General features: G+C 38.0%; 1 protein-coding gene across 12 annotated transcripts in view; it reads left to right on the plus strand.

The window, feature by feature from the left end:
- The window catches only part of Pcdh15 (protocadherin related 15), a 535963-nt gene that overhangs the window by 402348 nt on the left and 114839 nt on the right, over window positions 1–18776 (plus strand). For all 12 annotated transcript variants that reach the window (XM_038341596.1, XM_038341597.1, XM_038341595.1 and 9 more), the window contains 2 exons: window positions 4130–4270; window positions 5600–5712. In XM_038341596.1, the coding sequence (XP_038197524.1) occupies window positions 4130–4270; window positions 5600–5712 (254 nt within the window). The remainder of the gene's footprint in view (window positions 1–4129; window positions 4271–5599; window positions 5713–18776) is intronic.

Raw genomic sequence — 18776 nt, forward strand, 5'->3', positions numbered from 1 at the left:
TATATTGAGAGCATAATTTTTTTGAAAATAATCTAAGAAGATGTAAATAATGCACAAATAAAATAACCATTGGGAAATTATGCTTCCCAATTGGAACTATACACGTTGGGTTTTCTTACAGCATCAACTTCTTCTGCAACCAAGTTTTAAGAAATGTTTTTCCATTTTATTCACATGTTATGGGAATATTACCTTTAAGATATCATGATTATTAAGTGAGCTTCATGTCTAAGGATCATGTTTAAATATAAAGAGTGCCTAATAACCTTGATATTTAGGTGAGGAAATTTTAGGAAATGGATTCATTTTTAAAACCTTGTTTTTTTCATTTGTAAAATATGAATGGCTATACAAACTCCTAGATCTATTTTAGATATAAATATGAGAATGAATATAACAGCTATTCTGATACTTAGTCAAATTTGCAGACTGACTGCTGAAACTGCCGTCAGCATCATTAAGAAACAAGGAGCACTGCCATTACATTAAAAATGTACACAAACACACAAACTATACAGACAGTATGGTGAAAGGTGTCTCTTTCACCATACTGCAGGACTTCCCCTATGCCACTCAGAGATTATACGGTCACATGTAAAACCAACATGGAGGTGATACCTCCTCAACTTATCACAAGAATTAACTAGTGTTGTGTTTTTCTAAAATCTTGAAATATGGAAATATTTACATAGCTATCAACATGCCTGGGCCTGATCGATACCATTAGCCCTCAATTCTCTAATTTATTTATTCAGCCATGATGTTCCTTGCATGTGTACAGGGGTGGAATGTCCTTCGAGCTGTTCAGACACAGTCATTACTCTTGTGAATACAATACTCTTGCATTATTACACACATAGCGAATAGTATGATATGGCATTGATGTTAGTGTGACCACAATAAATGACAGGAACCTCCCAAGAAAGGGGATGAACCTTATGGGTTTCCAAGGGTTTTAGTTCATTGTAGCAAGCAGTGCCATTGAAGAAGTGCAGTTCGTGGAGATGGGAACATGGGGAAAACTGATCTCATCGTGGTGGACAAAGTAGTAGGAAATGAGACAGGGATAGCTGATATATACAACATTCGAGGCAATTCTCACAGTCACTTCCTTCCGCAAGTGAGGTTATCACTCCTGACTCTACAGACTCCCCAAACCCAGCCAACAGATGGAAACAAACATATTTAAGACCCGAGTCTGTAGGGAAAATTTCAAGTGCAGATCATAAAATTTTGCTTCTGTGCCCCAAAAGCTCATGGCCCTATCATTTTAAAAATCCCAATAGTGTTCTGGGTGTGATGGCATGTGCCTTTAATCCCAGCAACCAAGAGGTACAGACAAGAGGCTGAGTGTCCGAAGCCATCAAGGTCTGCAAAGTAAGTTCAGGGACATCCAGAATAATTGTGTCAAAACATAATAACAATAAGATAAAGCAGCATTAGAAAGTGTAAGACAATGGAAAGTCAAAGCTGTGAGCCTCTATGGAATAACTGATGATGATGATGATGATGGTGGTGGTGGTGGTGGTGGTGGTGGTGGTGGTGGTGATAAAATTATATTCTTTCAATATACAACAGAAATACTTGAACCAAGTGGATGATGGAAAGCTCTTATCCAACTTAAATTGTAACTGCTCATCCTCTTAGCATGGCTACAATGGTGTCTGCGTGTCAGTGTGTCTGAAATGGAGAGAATGCTTTGTAAACATAGCATTCACCAGCACACCTTTTCAAAGCAAAGTGAGTTGCAGTCTTATGCCCCAGAGCCTGCAAGGGGAGGAGTCCCTTCCCTCCCTGAAAAGGTATCAGGACACATTTCCTATTATTCCAGCGTTTGGTCTCTTTTTAATGGGGCTTCACACTTAAAAATCCCTGATGGAGAGAAGGAAGAATCGTAGAAGCCAGAGGGCTCAAAGTCCTCACTAGACAACCCAAAGAATCAACGATCTATCTATATATAGATATGCCATGCTTTATTGATACTCATGGGAGGCTTGTCCCTTTCAGAACAGAAACAGAGGAGGAACTGGACTGACTAGGGGTGGAGGAGAGGTATGATGAGGAAATGGGAAGAAAGAGGGGAGGGGAGACTGTAATCGAAATGTAAAATAAATAAGCAAATTTAGATTTACAAAATCTCTGGTTTCCTTGTCTACCACTTTAAAGGAGCAGATTTTCAGCCAGTCTGCATGTTTTGCAGTTCTTCCTGCTTCAGTCTTTGCTCCTGGTTCTCACGGTAGGCCTGACTGGTAGAAATGAGCAGTAGCCGTGTCTCAGAGAAGATGCTCTGCAACTTAATTAAAACTTAATCAGCTAAAGTAATACGTTCTTAATGCTTTGGTTCTTCCTCACTCAAAATTTTGAGACATGGGAAGATTACGAGGCAGAGCGCCTACTCTAAGAACAACGTCTGTTCTCCTCTCAGACTCTGTATCCCCAGGATTCTCCACATTTGCGTTGCCATTCTGGTTTTCTTAGACCCCACCAGAGCCATCAATTAAGCTCATCTGATAGCATTTTAGGGCTTGTCTAGGCCAAATCTCTAAACACTTCCAAATCATTCCTATAAACAAGTTCCAAAGGCCCAAACCCATGTGGATAGGCTTCGTTCCAGCAATGACCCCACTCCTGTACTATTTGTGTATTGATGGCCGGTGCGCTCCTCTAACAAAGCACCTCACATAACAACTTAAAAAGAGGAAAGATTTATCTTGACCGATGATTTCAAAGTATTTAGTCCTTAATTTATTGGCCCCATGTGACCGGCAAATCCTCATGGTGATGCAAGCTCATACCCGAAAAAAATCTACTGATATCACAGTGGACCAAATGAAAGACAGCAAGATAGAAAGTAGTTTTTCAAGTATACAATCCCAAGGCCGTTGTCTACCAGATAGACCCACCATCTGAAGCTCCCATAGCCTCCTGAACTTATACTGAAGTTGGGAATGAAGATTTTAAAACACGAGGCTGTAGGAGATACTTCACGTTTGCGCCATCACAAAATGTGTGATACAATTCCAGGTCGAATCGGAGAATAGAAATAGCTTCGAGACACATCTTAACCGGAACCAGGGACTCATGAGCACAAATTCAGAAAGTAGAAGTCTATCAAACTAGAGTATAAGAAAGAAAACAGAGGCATCCAAGCATAGATAATAGCAAAAAATGAACAGTGATTGCAAATTAGGTAAGAAAAATAAGACATTTTCAAAACTTGATTCCCCACGTGGGGAGTCTGGATCTGTGTGTTGGATGGAAGGCACAGAGGGTTATGAACAGCTTTAATGAGAATGCGTCCTCTCTCACTTTTGAACTCTCCCTCCTGCTCCCTCTCTGGGTTTTGTTTGATTTTAATTTTGACACAGGGTCTCACTCTGCTTTTCAGAATGTCCTGGAACTCACGGTGCAGCACAGAGTGGCCTCTTAAATTATAGTGGTTCTCTTTCTTTGAACACACTAGCGCTGAGATTGTGAGTGCGAGCCACCGCCCCCGGCTGAGAGTGTGTATATTTTAAAGACTGTTTTAATAGGGCGGAAGCAGAGAGCCAGATCAGTGTCCAGTACAGAAAAAGTGGCTGTAGAGGAATGGAAGAAAATCAGGGTATGAGTTGTCCACAGAAGTCGTGACTATTATGGTAGTTTAGTGTAGGTTGTAGACTATTAGTGGATAGAGGGATTGGTGAGTATTCTCGGTGATACTCTCTCGGATATACCCTTTGTTATGGTACAGCCATTTAGCTATTGTCCAGATGCACACAAGCAGAAAGAAACCAGCATCCTGAATTTAGATTAGCATAATTAAAAGTGAAACAGCTGTGGCAGAAAATAAAAATATTCACAGAGAACGGGTATTTCGGGAGGCAGACATGACGTGGAATGAAAGGAAAGATGGCTGTGGCAATATACTAACTTTTCCCTCATAAGAATCATTTCACCAAAACCTAATCGCAACACAGTTCGTTGATTAGGATTGAGTCGTTCACAGGAAGAAATACCCTGTCACATTTTAACACAGTGTGTGGAACCAAGACACTTTTTCTTTACAAAGCCATTCATTGTAAAAGTCGGTTTATCTCCGCTGATGTTTTTTAGCCTTCATCTAGGTAGATCAATTATTTCATTTCAGGGTTTGCCTGCAAGTCGGGTGAGGTATCGAGTGGATGATGTGCAGTTTCCATACCCTGCCAGCATTTTTGATGTAGAAGAAGATTCTGGAAGAGTAATAACTCGTGTCAATCTTAATGAAGAGCCTACAACCATTTTTAAGGTCAGTGTGGCATTTTCTTTGTGACAGCTCTTTGACATTTAGCGCCGAGGGTTCGACTTAACAGTTGTCAATATGATTTTCTTTCTATTTTTCAACTCTTTAATTTTTAAAAATCATTTCTCATTGAAATTTGGAAGTTATATTTAAAATAAAAGAATTACTTTATATTTTATATATTTGCTGCTACTTGATCTTATCATGATAAGATAATAATCATGATATTCAATCTGTACTCAACTATATATTGTCCATACCAATCAACAACAGTAAAGCTATTATCTTAATGACTATATGGTGTTCTGCTGTGCAAGTAAACCATTACATTTTTCTTTGTGCTTCTAATGCTACAATAGTAGATCATTAGGTTGTTACTGTGTTTTTATAGCAAGCGCCTCTATTGTTCTGAAACAACTGTGTGAATGTCATTGTACACCTGCTTGAAAGCATAAAAGTGACTACAAGTATAACCGCAGAAGTGAAATCTTATCTTGACAGACAATGCTTCTAGAATTTTTTAGAAAAAAAATCCATTAACCTAAACTGAGTTGCTTTGTATTAATAACCTATAATTTTCACAAGAATATACGTCTCTGTGAAAATGTTTGGCATGCTTTTACGTAAATATTAGAGCACTTCTTTTGTATTATGTTTGCAAAGAGAGAGTATCAATTAATACTGCAGTAATAATTTATAGATATTTCCTCATAAGTCTAAAACTTTTCAGTTTATTTGTTTGAATAATTCCCACTGTGTACTGCACGGTCTTGGTTTTCAATGGACTAATTGTTTTAAGACATTACTTAATGAAGTGTTAACTATAAAGGTCATCTATTTTATTCTCTAAAGGAAAACATTCCTACTCTTTAAATTCAGAGAAAATTCACTGGCCAATTAATTTTTTATAAGTACTCTAATTATCTTTTTGCTGCTGATATAATTGGATTTAACATCTTTTTAGTAAGTGTGTTGATGCTATAAAAGTAGATTTTTCTCCTTATCAGCAGCATTTACTGTAGATATCCGTTTAGAATTACGTAGATAGAGCATCATCCATACACTCTGCAAGAAGCTGGTTTATTTTCTTAATAGAATTAGTAATTCATTTGATTTTTTTCTTCTAGCAATGACATTACATAGCTGAATATATTTGAAGATTAAGGGAGAATGTGGCGTGTTCTAACACAGTATTTCTTTCCTTGAAGGGAGTAGGAAAATGTTTACTTCTTCCCACAGCTGGAACCAGAAACAAAATATCAAAATCTTTGAAGCTGTCTGTGTTGACATTTTCTCCTATTTATAATCTGTATGTGGATCCTGTCACTTTTTTAGCTGGTGGTTGTGGCTTTTGATGATGGCGAGCCTGTGATGTCCAGCAGTGCAACCGTGAGAATTCTTGTCTTACATCCTGGAGAGATCCCCCGCTTCACCCAAGAGGAATATAGGTATGCATTTCTGTCAGGTTTTAGAACACTGAGCTTTTAGTATGCTTTAAAGGCACTCTCGAAATTGATCTGAGTTTAACCAATGATGTTGACTTTCAACTCCAGCTTGATATTAAAATTAGAATATAATCTTTAAAGACATACCACTAGCAACCATTTAGTATGAAGCACGTTAGGGATGCTTCAGTGAATAGCTGATCCTTTATAAATAATAAAAGAATTCTGAAATGTAATCATATAGTTCTAAGTCATTAAGGAACCCAGTGGTGATAAACAGATTTTTAGTTCTCATTGTTGCCAGTACAATGTGACCTCCACCTCTGATGTATGATCTACAGCAACACTTTCTAAGTCATGCGATGTGAGTCTTCATACTATGTTATGTATTATAACAAGGGCATTTTCAAGTCATCCAGTGACAAGAAAATAATTCAGACTAACCAATAAAGTGAGACAGTCTAGGGAAAGTTGGCAAATATTAGGAAATGGCCTGCAGGTCAGAACCCTCTTGCATGTGCTCTGACAATGGCACAAAATGATTGGCTGGATTTTACTTCCCAAGTTGCAAATTTCATTAATAGAATCTCATTCAGTTAGTATCTATATTAAGACATGTATAAAATTCTACATTATTCATTAAGCAAAATATTTTCATTTTCTAAAACAGTGGCATTCAACAAGGACACTTGGAAACAAAAGCTAAATGAACCTATCCTACAATTCATTTTGTTATGGCCATGGTGACCTGCCAGCCAAGATCCTCTGGGGCACTAGCATCATCAGAATAGATTCCTACCCAGTCTTTCTTAGAGATGCTTTCTCGTTATGTCTGCACATGGCAAAGAAAGTCAGCTCTTTGCAAACTCTCATCATGTGCTCACAAACATGTATGTGAACATACATGTGACACGCATGTGTGTATACATATGGTTTTTAATTCTATTGCCATCTGAAATCTTGACTCTTCTTGAGCCTTAATCAGTATCATCTTCTCATTTCTAGTTTGTCTCAAGAAAGACTGGATTGCTCAATGCCCTGGAACCCAAAGTAGACTCCATCATCCCTCATTTATCCTGATAGTGATGCTGATTCATAGATGGGAAACATCTGCCCTTATTTTGGTGAATAATCTCTACATTCCCTCCAAGACAGCTGAAGGGTGGTAAATATCCATCCACAGCACAAATATGCAATCACGAACCAATATACAATACAGAAATTTTAATTTAAAAATATTCCCAATAAAGTGATTACTCCAAAAGGCTCACATCCCTGGACTAAAAACAAGTGTACCTGTTGGTAACACAGTACACCATGAAAACATAATCCACCAGGAGACTGTAGCACCACTGTGCTGGGGAAACAAGGTATATAGATATGCAATCATGCCTGAATACCCACATTCTGCTGAGCTGAGTTGAAGGTTTGGCATAGGGTTATCCATAACAATACTGATAAATGGCCCACATCGGTCAGTCAGTGTCAACATCAGTGTAACAGGGATGATGGAGTCTCCACTGGGTTTCAAAGAATTTAATTCATTTAGTCTCTTCTGAGACAAATTGGGATTGGAAGATGCTACTAATTGAGGCTCAAGAGCAAAAGAGATTTCTGATGACCATGGAGTTCATCCCGCTTTTAAATTTGGACCATAATGCATTATAATTTCAAATAAGTACTTAAGAGTTTGAAGTTACAGCAGGAGCCAAAATACTGGTGAGCGGAATAAATGACATATCTTGGGAACATCTGCCACCACAAGAAAATGTTATCTTTATAATACTGAACTTCCATGACGTACCTCCTGGACAGTCCTCCAAAGCAAGCACACAAACTATACTAGGTTCTAAACCAAAGGTGTAACAAAAAAAAAAAAACATAGTTAATGTGACTGTGAGTTCATTTCACAATCTTGCCCATCATTGCTGGCCCTCTCGCTTAGCGGTTCTGGAATTCTTTTTCTCTGGTTTACAATGGGCTCAGTTTCCTGCCATTGGAAAGATTTTCCTGATGAATTTCATTGACTGTTTCGAGCACCAAGGTGACAGATTCACAAGGTAGTTTTTGATACTTTTATGCCAACTTGATACAGGTCATAGCCATATGGGAAGAAGGAAACTCAAGTGAGTAAATGCTCTCTTTGTTGTAAGGAAGCCCATAGGGCATTTTCTTAATTAGTGATTGATGTGGGAGGGCCTAGTCCTTTGAAGGTGGTGCTATCCCTGAGCTTGTGGTCCTAAGAGCTGTAAGAAAGAAGACTGAGCAAGGTATGAGGGAGTAAGCCAGTAAGCAGCACTCCTACATGGCCCCTGCATCAGCTCCTGCCTGTAGGTTACTGCCCCTCTTGAATTCCTGATCTGATTTCCCTCTGTGATGGTCTATATTGGAAGCTGTAAGCTTCAGTAAACCCTTCCCTCTTGGGGTCTTTTATGGTCATGATGTTTTATCACTATAGTGATATTTTATTTATGTTTTAATACATAAATCTTTTCTGAGTATCATATGGGCAAAATTAGCCACTAGAGGTCAGACAGTAGTGACACACACCTGTAATCTTAGGATTTGTGAGAACAGAGGCAGATGAATCTCTGTGCGTTCAAGGCCACCCTGGACTATACAAGATCAATGCAGAAACAAATGCAGGTGGTAGTGACATATAACTTTAATCCCAGTACTAGGGAGTCACATGCCTCTAATCCCAGCACTAGAGAGAATATAGAATGGGAGGAGAGGAAGGCTCAGTCTGCTTAGTCTTTGTAGACTGCTTAGTCCTCTTAGTCTGTGGTAACCCAGCCTTGATAGAGGTAAAACTTCTCTAATGGCTTGGCTGCTTTGCTTTTCTAGTTTGCAGGTTGAACTCCAATTTCTGTCTTTGGGTTGTTATTATTCATGCTACACGTCACAGCAATCGTAAATGAAATTTCTACTTCTCCTGACTATTTACCTTAATCCCAGTCCTTCCTTGGAAAATCTAGAAAGAAAACAAATAAACAGCACAGTTGGCCATGGGCTAAGCAGTATCTCTCTGTGAGTGAGCTCTGGAATCCCGTCCTTCCTCTGGGCCCCAGCTTGGGACTTGGCTTGTTCCCCATCAGTAACAGGTGTGCCTCAGATTCTCAGACAATCATGCTGATCTTTGTCTCCTTTGGGTAAAACCTTGAGACTTTGAGGCTAAGGTCATGCTGAGAATCTGGACATTTTTCATTTGGCTTTCTTTTCTATGTGTCCTTGTTCAGTACTAACTTTGAAAAACACAAATGTTTTGCTCAATAAATAATTTAGCATTTCACACTGTGTCTGAATATAAATACCAACTACAAATGAATTCTATTAATAAAATTATTAACTTAGAGAACAAAAAATTGCCAATTATCTGTTGCTATAAACAAAAGCCATCACAATGTCTTTAGGAGGGTTCTGACCTTCAAGAACTTGCTAATAGCTGCAGTGCCTCTCTGATTGTCTCAATCCTACATTCTTTTGAATCAAAAAAGGAGATTTAGCAATCTTGTGACTTATTGTTTATGGATCGACTTCTACATGAGAGTCAGTGTTCCTGTTAAAATGGAGTTAGTGGAATTTGGTCCTGAAAAAGAAGACCTTGCTTTCTACCAGATTTCCCAGGAACTTTGGAAAACAAAAAACAATGGTAGCAGATATGAGCAGAAGGCATTGCTTTGGTGATTGATGACAATATCTGAATTTAAATGTTTATACAACATTCTAAGAAAATCTTAAAGCTGAGGGCAGTTCCCCAGCAATCTCTCCAGCTTTGGGGATTTGGGGGATACTCATGGCAGTGTTTCTGGACTCCCTAAGTCCTTCCTATTTTCTCATGAGCATACCGCCAAACTGTTTCCCAAGTCACACAACAGGGTTATACTTTTGGAAATAAAATGTGGCACTGAACAGTCTTTACCATGTTTTGGCCTGATTGAACCGTTGCCTCCAGGAATACCTAAAATACAGAGCCCACCCAGCACAACCCTGTCAGCCAGCTGTTGACAAAGGTAGAAACACAGACAAGAAATTTATAATCCTATTTTCTGCCATTTCAAATGATATAATTTAACCTTATACTGATTTGAAAGGACTTATCACACAATTTATTAATCATACGGAAAGTCATTCTCATTCGTGTTGCAGCATTTCCTCATGTTCCTTTTGAAAGCGTTGTCTATAGGGATGGTTCGTGTCATTATATTTTCAGTTGCTGGCTGTGGCATTGTTCTTATGCTACTGCAGACTACCTGAAAAGCCATCCCCACTGCTTTCTAATACGGATCCATGAGATATCAGGTGCCTACTGCCTTTGCTCTCTTACTTTTAAATCCATTTGCTGCCTTAGCAGTTTGTGTATCACTCCCAGAGGGTGAAGAGGCACCCATCTATGACTATATAGGAGACCCTGTGTGGTGTCACTCCTGGTAGTAAAAAACACAAATCCTTCTAGCATCAAATTTTGCAGAAATACAAAACAGTAATGTGTCCATTCGGACCCTGTGATGTGGACTCACAGTTGACACGTGGACAGTATTTTCTAAGAAAAGTCGTACTGGGAGCTGGAATACTTGTGTTTTTAGGTTTCAGAACTGTCTCCATTTCAAGTGTTGACGTCTGTGTTCTTAGTGGAAAATTTATTTCCAAAAAGAAAACCACCCCACAAATCAAAATCCCAGAGAATCTAGACAACAATAAGAGCCCTAAGAGAGACATACATAGATCTAATCTACATTGGTAGTAGAAAAAGACAAGATCTCCTGAGCAAGTTGGGAGCACGGAGACCTTAGGAGAGGGTTGAAGGGGAGGGGAGAGGAAGGGAGGAGAGTGGAGAAAAATGTAGAGCTCAATAAAAATCAATTAAAAATGGACACATTCAAAGATGAACTAATCTTGTAGCTCAGGAATTTAAACTGAATTCTTGACAATCTTAACACCATCTCCCGCTCACCCTACCATTTCATATACTGGAACCACCACTTAAATCACTCAGTCTCTCAAAGGGGAAACGCAAGAAACATTGGTGGTGGAGCAATTAAAAGCCGCATGCTTGTCTCTCATGGCAGTCCGAAATGAATAAATCTCTGTGGCCACCGAGAAGTGGACATTTGAAAAGGGACCCTGTCCTTACCCTTTAACCCCTTTTAGACCCCCAGTCTATGGAATAGCACCAACCACATTCAAGACAGGCCTTTCTTCACTGGGGAGTTGTCCTCTCTATAATTACCCTCAGATGTGTGTTCAGACGTGTGTTCCTCTCCTCTTGCAGGGGATCTCAGTCTAACCAAGCTTAAAACAAGGTTAAACATGCAATGCTGTAACACGTCCACATGACTGTATTGAGGCTCCATGAGGACCTCCATCCTCATTCACCCTCTCCTACCTTTACCTGAAACAAAACTCTTAAAGAGCTAGAGGCTCTTAATTGCTGAAATGTGCCCTGCCCTCGGCATCTATCCAGGTGCCCTTTCTCTTGCTTTAATTATATCTTATTTTTCCCTTTGCAGTAAATAAAGATCAAGTAATAGTACCTACCCTGGGTGATATAAGTTATTGGTGTGTGTGTTCTGTGTGTGGTGTATGTGTGTGTGTGTGTGTGTGTGTGTATGTATGTGTGTGATATAGCCTCACATCTTTGACTTAAAAAACACCCTCAAAAAAACCTAGAAAAATCTTCTAATAATCTGTTCTTAAACTTCTCATGTCATGATTGGCTCAGACCATATAGACCACCTGGCAGACCTGACAATTTATTATTTGGTTTAACTGAAATCCTCACAATGAGGTTAAATATGCTGGGGTTTTTTTTATTTTCATTTTTGCTTATTCTGTATATATATATTTATGGTGGAGGGTGTGTGTGTCACTGTGTGTACATGTGGACAAATTTGTGAAGTCAGCTCTCTCCTCTCATTTCTTTGTGGGTTTTCAGGACCAAACTCGAGTATTCAGGCTTATAAGGTGAATATTTGTCCCATTGAGGCATCTCACTGGCCGAAGCTGTCTCCGTCTTTCACGTGCCCCTTTCAGTCTTGGAAGCAACGTGCAGGTTAGGGAGTCATTTAGTCATCAATCCTCCAGTAATTAGGTTCATTTTCTGAAATTATTTCTGATTCATTCTTCTTGGAGACTTCATCCATTTCATAATTTGTTTCCTCTTCCGAGTGCTATGATTAAAACGGAGTGAAAGGAGTCATATGAGAAAAAGGGACATAACAGCCACCTGGCCATTGTCCTCACATGTAGTTGTAGATATCCTGACATGGTTTGGGATGTTTAGGAATGAAAAATCCATGTAATTGATGTTGTTACTAATGTGACACGTGCATAAATTAACATATATTATATATAACCAAGTAACTCATTTTCTTTTAGTATACAAGCAAATAAAAAGGCCGAATTTAATATATTTGTTTAAATTCTATATTAATAATCCATTAAATTTCTCTCAGTTTTACTTAAAACTCCTAAATAATAAACATTTTGAAATTATAGCTATCAAAATAGTAAAGTCTGGCAACAATAAATTACCAAGGTGAGATTGGAAGGGAGTAGGGGTCAGGATGGAGGACTTTAAGAGAAATATATATTATGAACCCAAGTTAAGAAGAGATCGGTATTGTATTAGGCTGAAACATCACAACATTCCAGATTTGATTGTGGCATTGAAATGAGCATGACCTCACCTAAGTGTGCGTCTACACGGCAACCAGGTCATCTGTAGATCATAGTACAAAACTGCACCTCTGTGTATGTGCTCACCTCACCATTAACTGCAGTTTGATGGTGGACACACATCCTTCACACAAATACCCCCTAAAATTCCATGTGCTATTCTTGAAAGTGTGGTTCAGATGTGCCTCCAGTGGCGGTAGCCTCAAGATGGAGCCTACACTACCACCTGTCCGTGCTTGATAAGGTTCTTGTCTTTCCTGGTTTAGCGTCTCCTAGAAAGCTATTGCAGCGTCATGGAAAAGTCATCTCCCGCGTCTCTCCGTTACCCTGTGCGAGAATACCAAAGTCCAAGTAGTAGTTCAGGTTGGATGATCACCAGAGAATGGATTGACTCCTGTAGGTCAAGTGTGTTAGACCCTAAAGAATGACATTTGCTCTTCATCTGAGGATGGCAGACTGAGTCATGCGTACACTGGGATCCACTTGCCTTCAGTTTGAGAGTAAATATCACAGAAAGATCAACATGTCTCAGATAGACCATGCAGTCTAAATGTGAATATTGGTTTTGTATAGAAATGCACCGTCTTCTCCATTTATCAAAAAATTAGTCAAAGGCGATTATCTTAAAAGTTTCCAAAAAATACAATACAAATATTTATATAGGTATATAGATAGAGAATGAGGGGAGAGCACTTTGGTATTTATTTCTGATAGAGATGTTTCAATTTTATTGTTAAATATTTCAAATTTAAAGTTATAATTATAGACAATTAAAACTGTGTATTTGAAAGTATAGTTTCCACGAAAATAAATAAGTTTATAACTATATGCTAAAAAGAAAAAGACCAAATGTTCCAAATGCATTTTGTTAATGTCTTAAGTATTTTGTTAATTATATTATCAATCTCAATGTATCAAACCCTGATAAAAGATAATTATGCATAAGACTATCCTGATGATTTCCAAACCTTAAATACTCTTTACTAGAATATAACCTTCACAATTCCCACATTAGAATTAATAACTGCTATGTTGCTGATAAATGTGAATGAATTTCATCCCTAATGACAGTAAAACTTATACATAATTCATAGTTAAACTCAATCTCAACAGTTTTATATAGGGGATTGAAATTACTAGAAACTGGATAAAGAATTAATAGTCTGCCTTCTAATGTGTAAAAATGAGGAAAATTATAATTTATAATTAGAGGTAGCTGATATACTAAATTGTAAAAAGTAGAAGCAATGTTTTCACTGCCGTCCAGAGAGATTTTGTTAGTCGAAGAACTGCAGTTCTGTTCTATGGAGGGACATTGCTACCATTCATAGAATCTTGACCTACAAATTTAAAGACCTTTTTTCATCAAGAACATTGTGTAGGGAGAAAACACTGATTGAAGAGACCACAGCAAAGACAAGAAACCTTCAAATATAGGGAGTGCTACAAATACAGAGAGTGCTACTTGATGCCTAAAGCTGCTCTACTTTTGTGTATGTCTGAGGCCCAACATGAAAACCCACATCTCCTGAAGACAAACTGCCATGTCTTCTTCTGTCACCATTTAAGTCATTCCTCAAGCATAGGAGAGTTTCTCTTTATAGTTGAGAAAAAGCTTGGGACATTTAGAGTGAGTCCATACACTTTCCCTGCCACGTGGAAATGAACTTCTTCACGTCTTCTGAGTTGTAGATGTTTCACAGGCTCTTGTTGCTTCCCTCATTCAGAGTTCATTACTCACATGAACTCTGTGGATGGTGCCTTTCTCTTCTTGAGTTAATCGGTGGAGTGTCCTGTCTAAGGGCTCTGGAGGTATGGTTCTCACTTGATGAGCCTAGAGATGCAAGATAAGCCAAACTAGAAGGAGACTTAGGAAAAATTTGAAGAGCCTATTTTTATTATTTATTACAAGAGAAATTCAAAGTTTGAAAGGTGTCAACCAGAAAATGTCATACGGATTATTAAGAACAGAAGTCAAATCTTCCCACTGAGTTTGACTTCACAATCACAAAACGGTGTTGTTTGCAGTTTATGATGGTGAAGTCACCCGTCTTTAGTCTACCGTGGTCTGCAGTAGCTGTGCCATTTAATTCTTCTTCTAAGGGGTAATTAATTTTTTTCTTGTAAAATTTTAAAACACGGCTATGTTCCATTAACCAATGCATAGAAAACAAAAGCACATGCAGAAAAATCACATGATAGGAAAAGACATATCAGGCATTCGCAAACAGGGAAAATCCAGGACTATTCTATAACATAATGAAGGTACAATTCAGAGGTAGAGTTCTGAGATTATAAACTTACGTGAGGGGCTAACACTTGCTGCTTACTCTATCTTTACTGTGCCTGACACACAGTACTTTCCAGTGTAAAGTCACATATTGTATTAAGCTATGGCAGTAGGTACAAAAGGGTTGTCACAGATAAGATGAATCATATGATTATTAGAATCCCTCCCAATACATCTTGATTTGTAGTATGTGCCCTGTGCCTTTGATATCCTGTTTTCTGCTATGTATGAAAGGAGTCTTGCTCGTTACAGACTTTTCCTGTATGCCTAAGTTATACATCACTGTATAAATAAGTGCAGTTGTTCCTAATAGCCACAGGCTGTTTCTCATGATTCGTGGGTTGCTTGGATAGAACTTGTGTTGGTCGGAGCTGTGTTCACATGTGATGCTATGAAGAAAAGAAGAGCACACGACTAAACCTAACTTAGCATGTTGATTGCATGAAAGATAACAAGCTACTGTAATGACGGAGAGGGCGAGAACTCAGCCAGAGATCCATATTGCATGGGAAAGGGGTTTTAAAGTTGTGCTCGAGAGGTCCTCCCATGTTCATTAAGAGACATAGTTTTACATTGTGAAGCAGGGAACCCATAAAACAGAATAACCAGGTATGGGGACCAGTGACAGGTTAGATAGGTGTTTGTCCTACTGTCAAAGCATGCCTCCCTGGCCAGTGGTAATGCCATTGCGCTGAACTGTAAAGCTGGCAAGAAGGGTTTGTCTTAAAGATTTTGTGGAAGTGATTTACAATGTCAAGTTTTCTAGTGGAAAGCTATAAGAACAAGGAAGCTAAGAACTAAGAACCTGGAAGAACATCTCCTTAAGTTTAGTCAAATGGGGAAACTTTAAAATTATCTCAGTTTATACAACCCGCATGTGTTCAGAATATAGACTGAGTTATTGGGAAATGGCTGGGCATCTCTCCCCATGTTCTCTTCTGATGATTTCCCATGCTGCCATGGGGCAGAGTAGAAGCCTCGGTACTTGTTCAGTGTTAAACTCCAAGTCATGCAGTGTTGCCCCAACCTTACAACATGCACACCCTATGCTCACAAGAACGCTATGTGTTGACATTTTTATCTTGACAATAATTTGAGGAATCCTTTGGATCCTAACTCTCACATCTTCTTGCTGAAGGTGCCTTGTGAGTCTAAGCAGAGCTGAACCTCTAATAGCTTCCGCCCACTGGGCCCTTGACTAATTTTCTTATTTATAATTCATCCCCAGAATCAGGGAGAGCTGGTATCTCTGAAGAGTCCTGTCTTGGCACTATTTTTCTTAGTTAAATATGGAGAATTAGGTCACTCTGAAACAATTACCACAAGGTTACAAATAATAGGAGTTGCAGTGGGTGTTTATTTCTTCTCATTTTCATTAAACTTTCGCAGAGCAGATATAAAAATGGTCCCTTAATTGGTACTCATTTGCAAATATATTGAATTCCAACATGTCAAAATAAATTAGATTTGTCTCTCTGTAAAAGGAGGGCAGTAGAACCAGATTGGAACCACTGAACTTTTATAACATCTATTGACAAACACTTTTATGCCCTAAACTACACAGCATTTAAAAATAATTAGGAGCTTTGTTCAGCATGCATAACATTTACTTTTATTGTTACTTCTTGAACCCAAATATAAACCTTGATTTTAAACTGTGAAATAATTGCTTCATCTCTATTTATACTGTAAAAATGGGGTCTAACATTTGGATACTACAAATTGTGTTATTTTAGTAGCTATTATCTAGATGACTCATACAGTTTTGAAATATTTAATTGAAAAAGAATTACTGCACTATGTGTTTTCTCAAACAGAAATGTTAAGCAAATATTAATTTATAACACCAAGAAAAGTTAGGTTGCACATTTCTTACATATAAATTATTATAAAGCTAATAATCTTTCTGGTTTATACTTTACCTATAAAGATTATTAAAGTAAGTTTAAAGTTATTATGATCAAATTTCTTCTAAAAACCACTACTGTTCTGGTCCGTGCATGTAATGAAGCACTGTTCAGCAAGGCAATGAAATGTGATGTCATATCATGAAGCTACTTGGGAAACTAAAGTACGTGTGGCTAAAGAAAGACAATATTCCTTGCCATCTAATTATAACCTCACGGCATTCTGGGAAATGGGAACAGAGATAGGCTGCAACTGGAGGCTCAGGAGGAGGGAAGGAGCAGAGAAAGTAGGGGAGTTCTGAGGTCACCATAAATCAGACTTCCTTTACCTAGGACAGCAGAAGTCCGGACTGTGCTGACAGCAGAAACATACACCAAAACCGTTACCTGCTTGAGTCTCTGAGACTTGTGTGAGCTCACTCTCACACAAGGCCTGTGAATGCAGTACTAATAGCCATCTTTGCAGCCAGGGACATGATCATATCTCACTATGCCTTCTACTTCATTTTCCATGAATAACATCTCCATTTTTTCATTGCCGTTCTTATGCAAAAATTACACAATGGAATATTATTCAGTTCTTAAGAAAAACAAAATTAACTTCTCAGGTAAGTGAGTGGAATTGGAAACATTCTGAGTGATATAACCCAAACCCAGAAAGATAAATGTCACATGTTTTTGTTTTGTTTTTCATTTGTAGCTGTTACCTTTGATCTTCAGGTATGCCCATTTCATTTGGAATACCCACAGGAGTTGGGAAATTAGGAAGGGGCTGTGGTAGAGGGGTTTCAAGGACATATAACGCAGTGGTATGGAATGAAGTCATGAAGTCATGGAACAAGTAGGATTAAGTGGAGAGAGGAAGTTGGCCCAATCTCATGAATAGCCCAGAGGCTTTCCACAATTGATGGCCTGCTGTGAGAGGAGGAGCCAAGTGGTTGACTACACAGCCGACCATATATGAGTATCACAAATTGGGCTTGATGAATTTTATGGCAGAGGGCTGGGGGCAGAGTAGAGCCACAAGGGAGATGAAGATGGATCGTGGAGGAGATGGGAGGGAATATGAGTAAAATGTAACAGCTAATAAAAAAAAAAAACTTTTAAAAAGAAAAGTAAGCCAACCAAAGTGATGCATACCCATAATCCCAGCACTCAAGAACACAGGGGCATGAATATCACTCAAGACTGAGGGGAACCTGAGCTACATAGAAAATCCTACACCAACTAGACTGCTTAGTTAGATACTATCTTCAAAAATAAATTTAAAGAGGTCTAGTAATGCACTTTATAAGAATTTCAGGTGTATGAGTTAATGGTGGAAGATTTTTTTGGGCTAAGGCTTCTGAGAAATCTTTTCTTTTTTTACCTATAATTAATTGCTGCAGAAATTAAGCAGTACATTTTGATTATACTTTGTAGAAGAAAAGAAAAGAATGATACATCATAATCTATCAGTTACAAAGAGAGAAATTTGAAAACACACTAAAAAATGTTTACCCATAAATCAAATTTAGTCACCTGATGCTATAAAACAACATCCATTAGTTATCAAATTTTTAAAATTCATGCAACTCACATTTTTAAAAACTTTAAATTTCTCTTGTCAATCCAGAATATTACACTGGAATTACATACATGAAGTTTGTTGATATACAATAACATCTCAGTTATACTTTGCCACCACCTTACCTCCATCCATCTCCATGGTGATTCATGCTCACCTGATTTAACCTGATTATAAGTCTGTTCCTCCATCCATAGGATTATCTTGCTCATAATTTGTAGTTAATGTATCTCATATTCAATTTATATCTCACTGCAGAGAGAGAATGTAATTTGTCAAATAATAAAACAGATCTTTTCCAGAGCATAAAACAATAATAAAATGGGCTTGACTTCCAATAAACAGAGAAGAATTGAAAATGTTTAATCTAATGTTCACTTATCATAGAGGTCCACTCAATTCAGGCAGGAGAAAATTGAATTTTTATAGCAGTGTTTGTTCTGGTAGAGAGAAGTGTGCCACTAGAATAATTAGGGCAAAGGTTAATGAGCTGATATTTGTCTAGAAGGAAATTAGTTTTACACATTCACTACCAAGAAGAAATTTAAATGCTTTATTGGTATGCAGAAGATGTAATTTCATTATAAATTATGTCATTCTTTTTTCATGTATTGATTATTTCATG

This window comes from Arvicola amphibius, chromosome 9, assembly GCF_903992535.2.
Source record: "Arvicola amphibius chromosome 9, mArvAmp1.2, whole genome shotgun sequence".
Lineage (NCBI taxonomy): Eukaryota > Metazoa > Chordata > Mammalia > Rodentia > Cricetidae > Arvicola > Arvicola amphibius.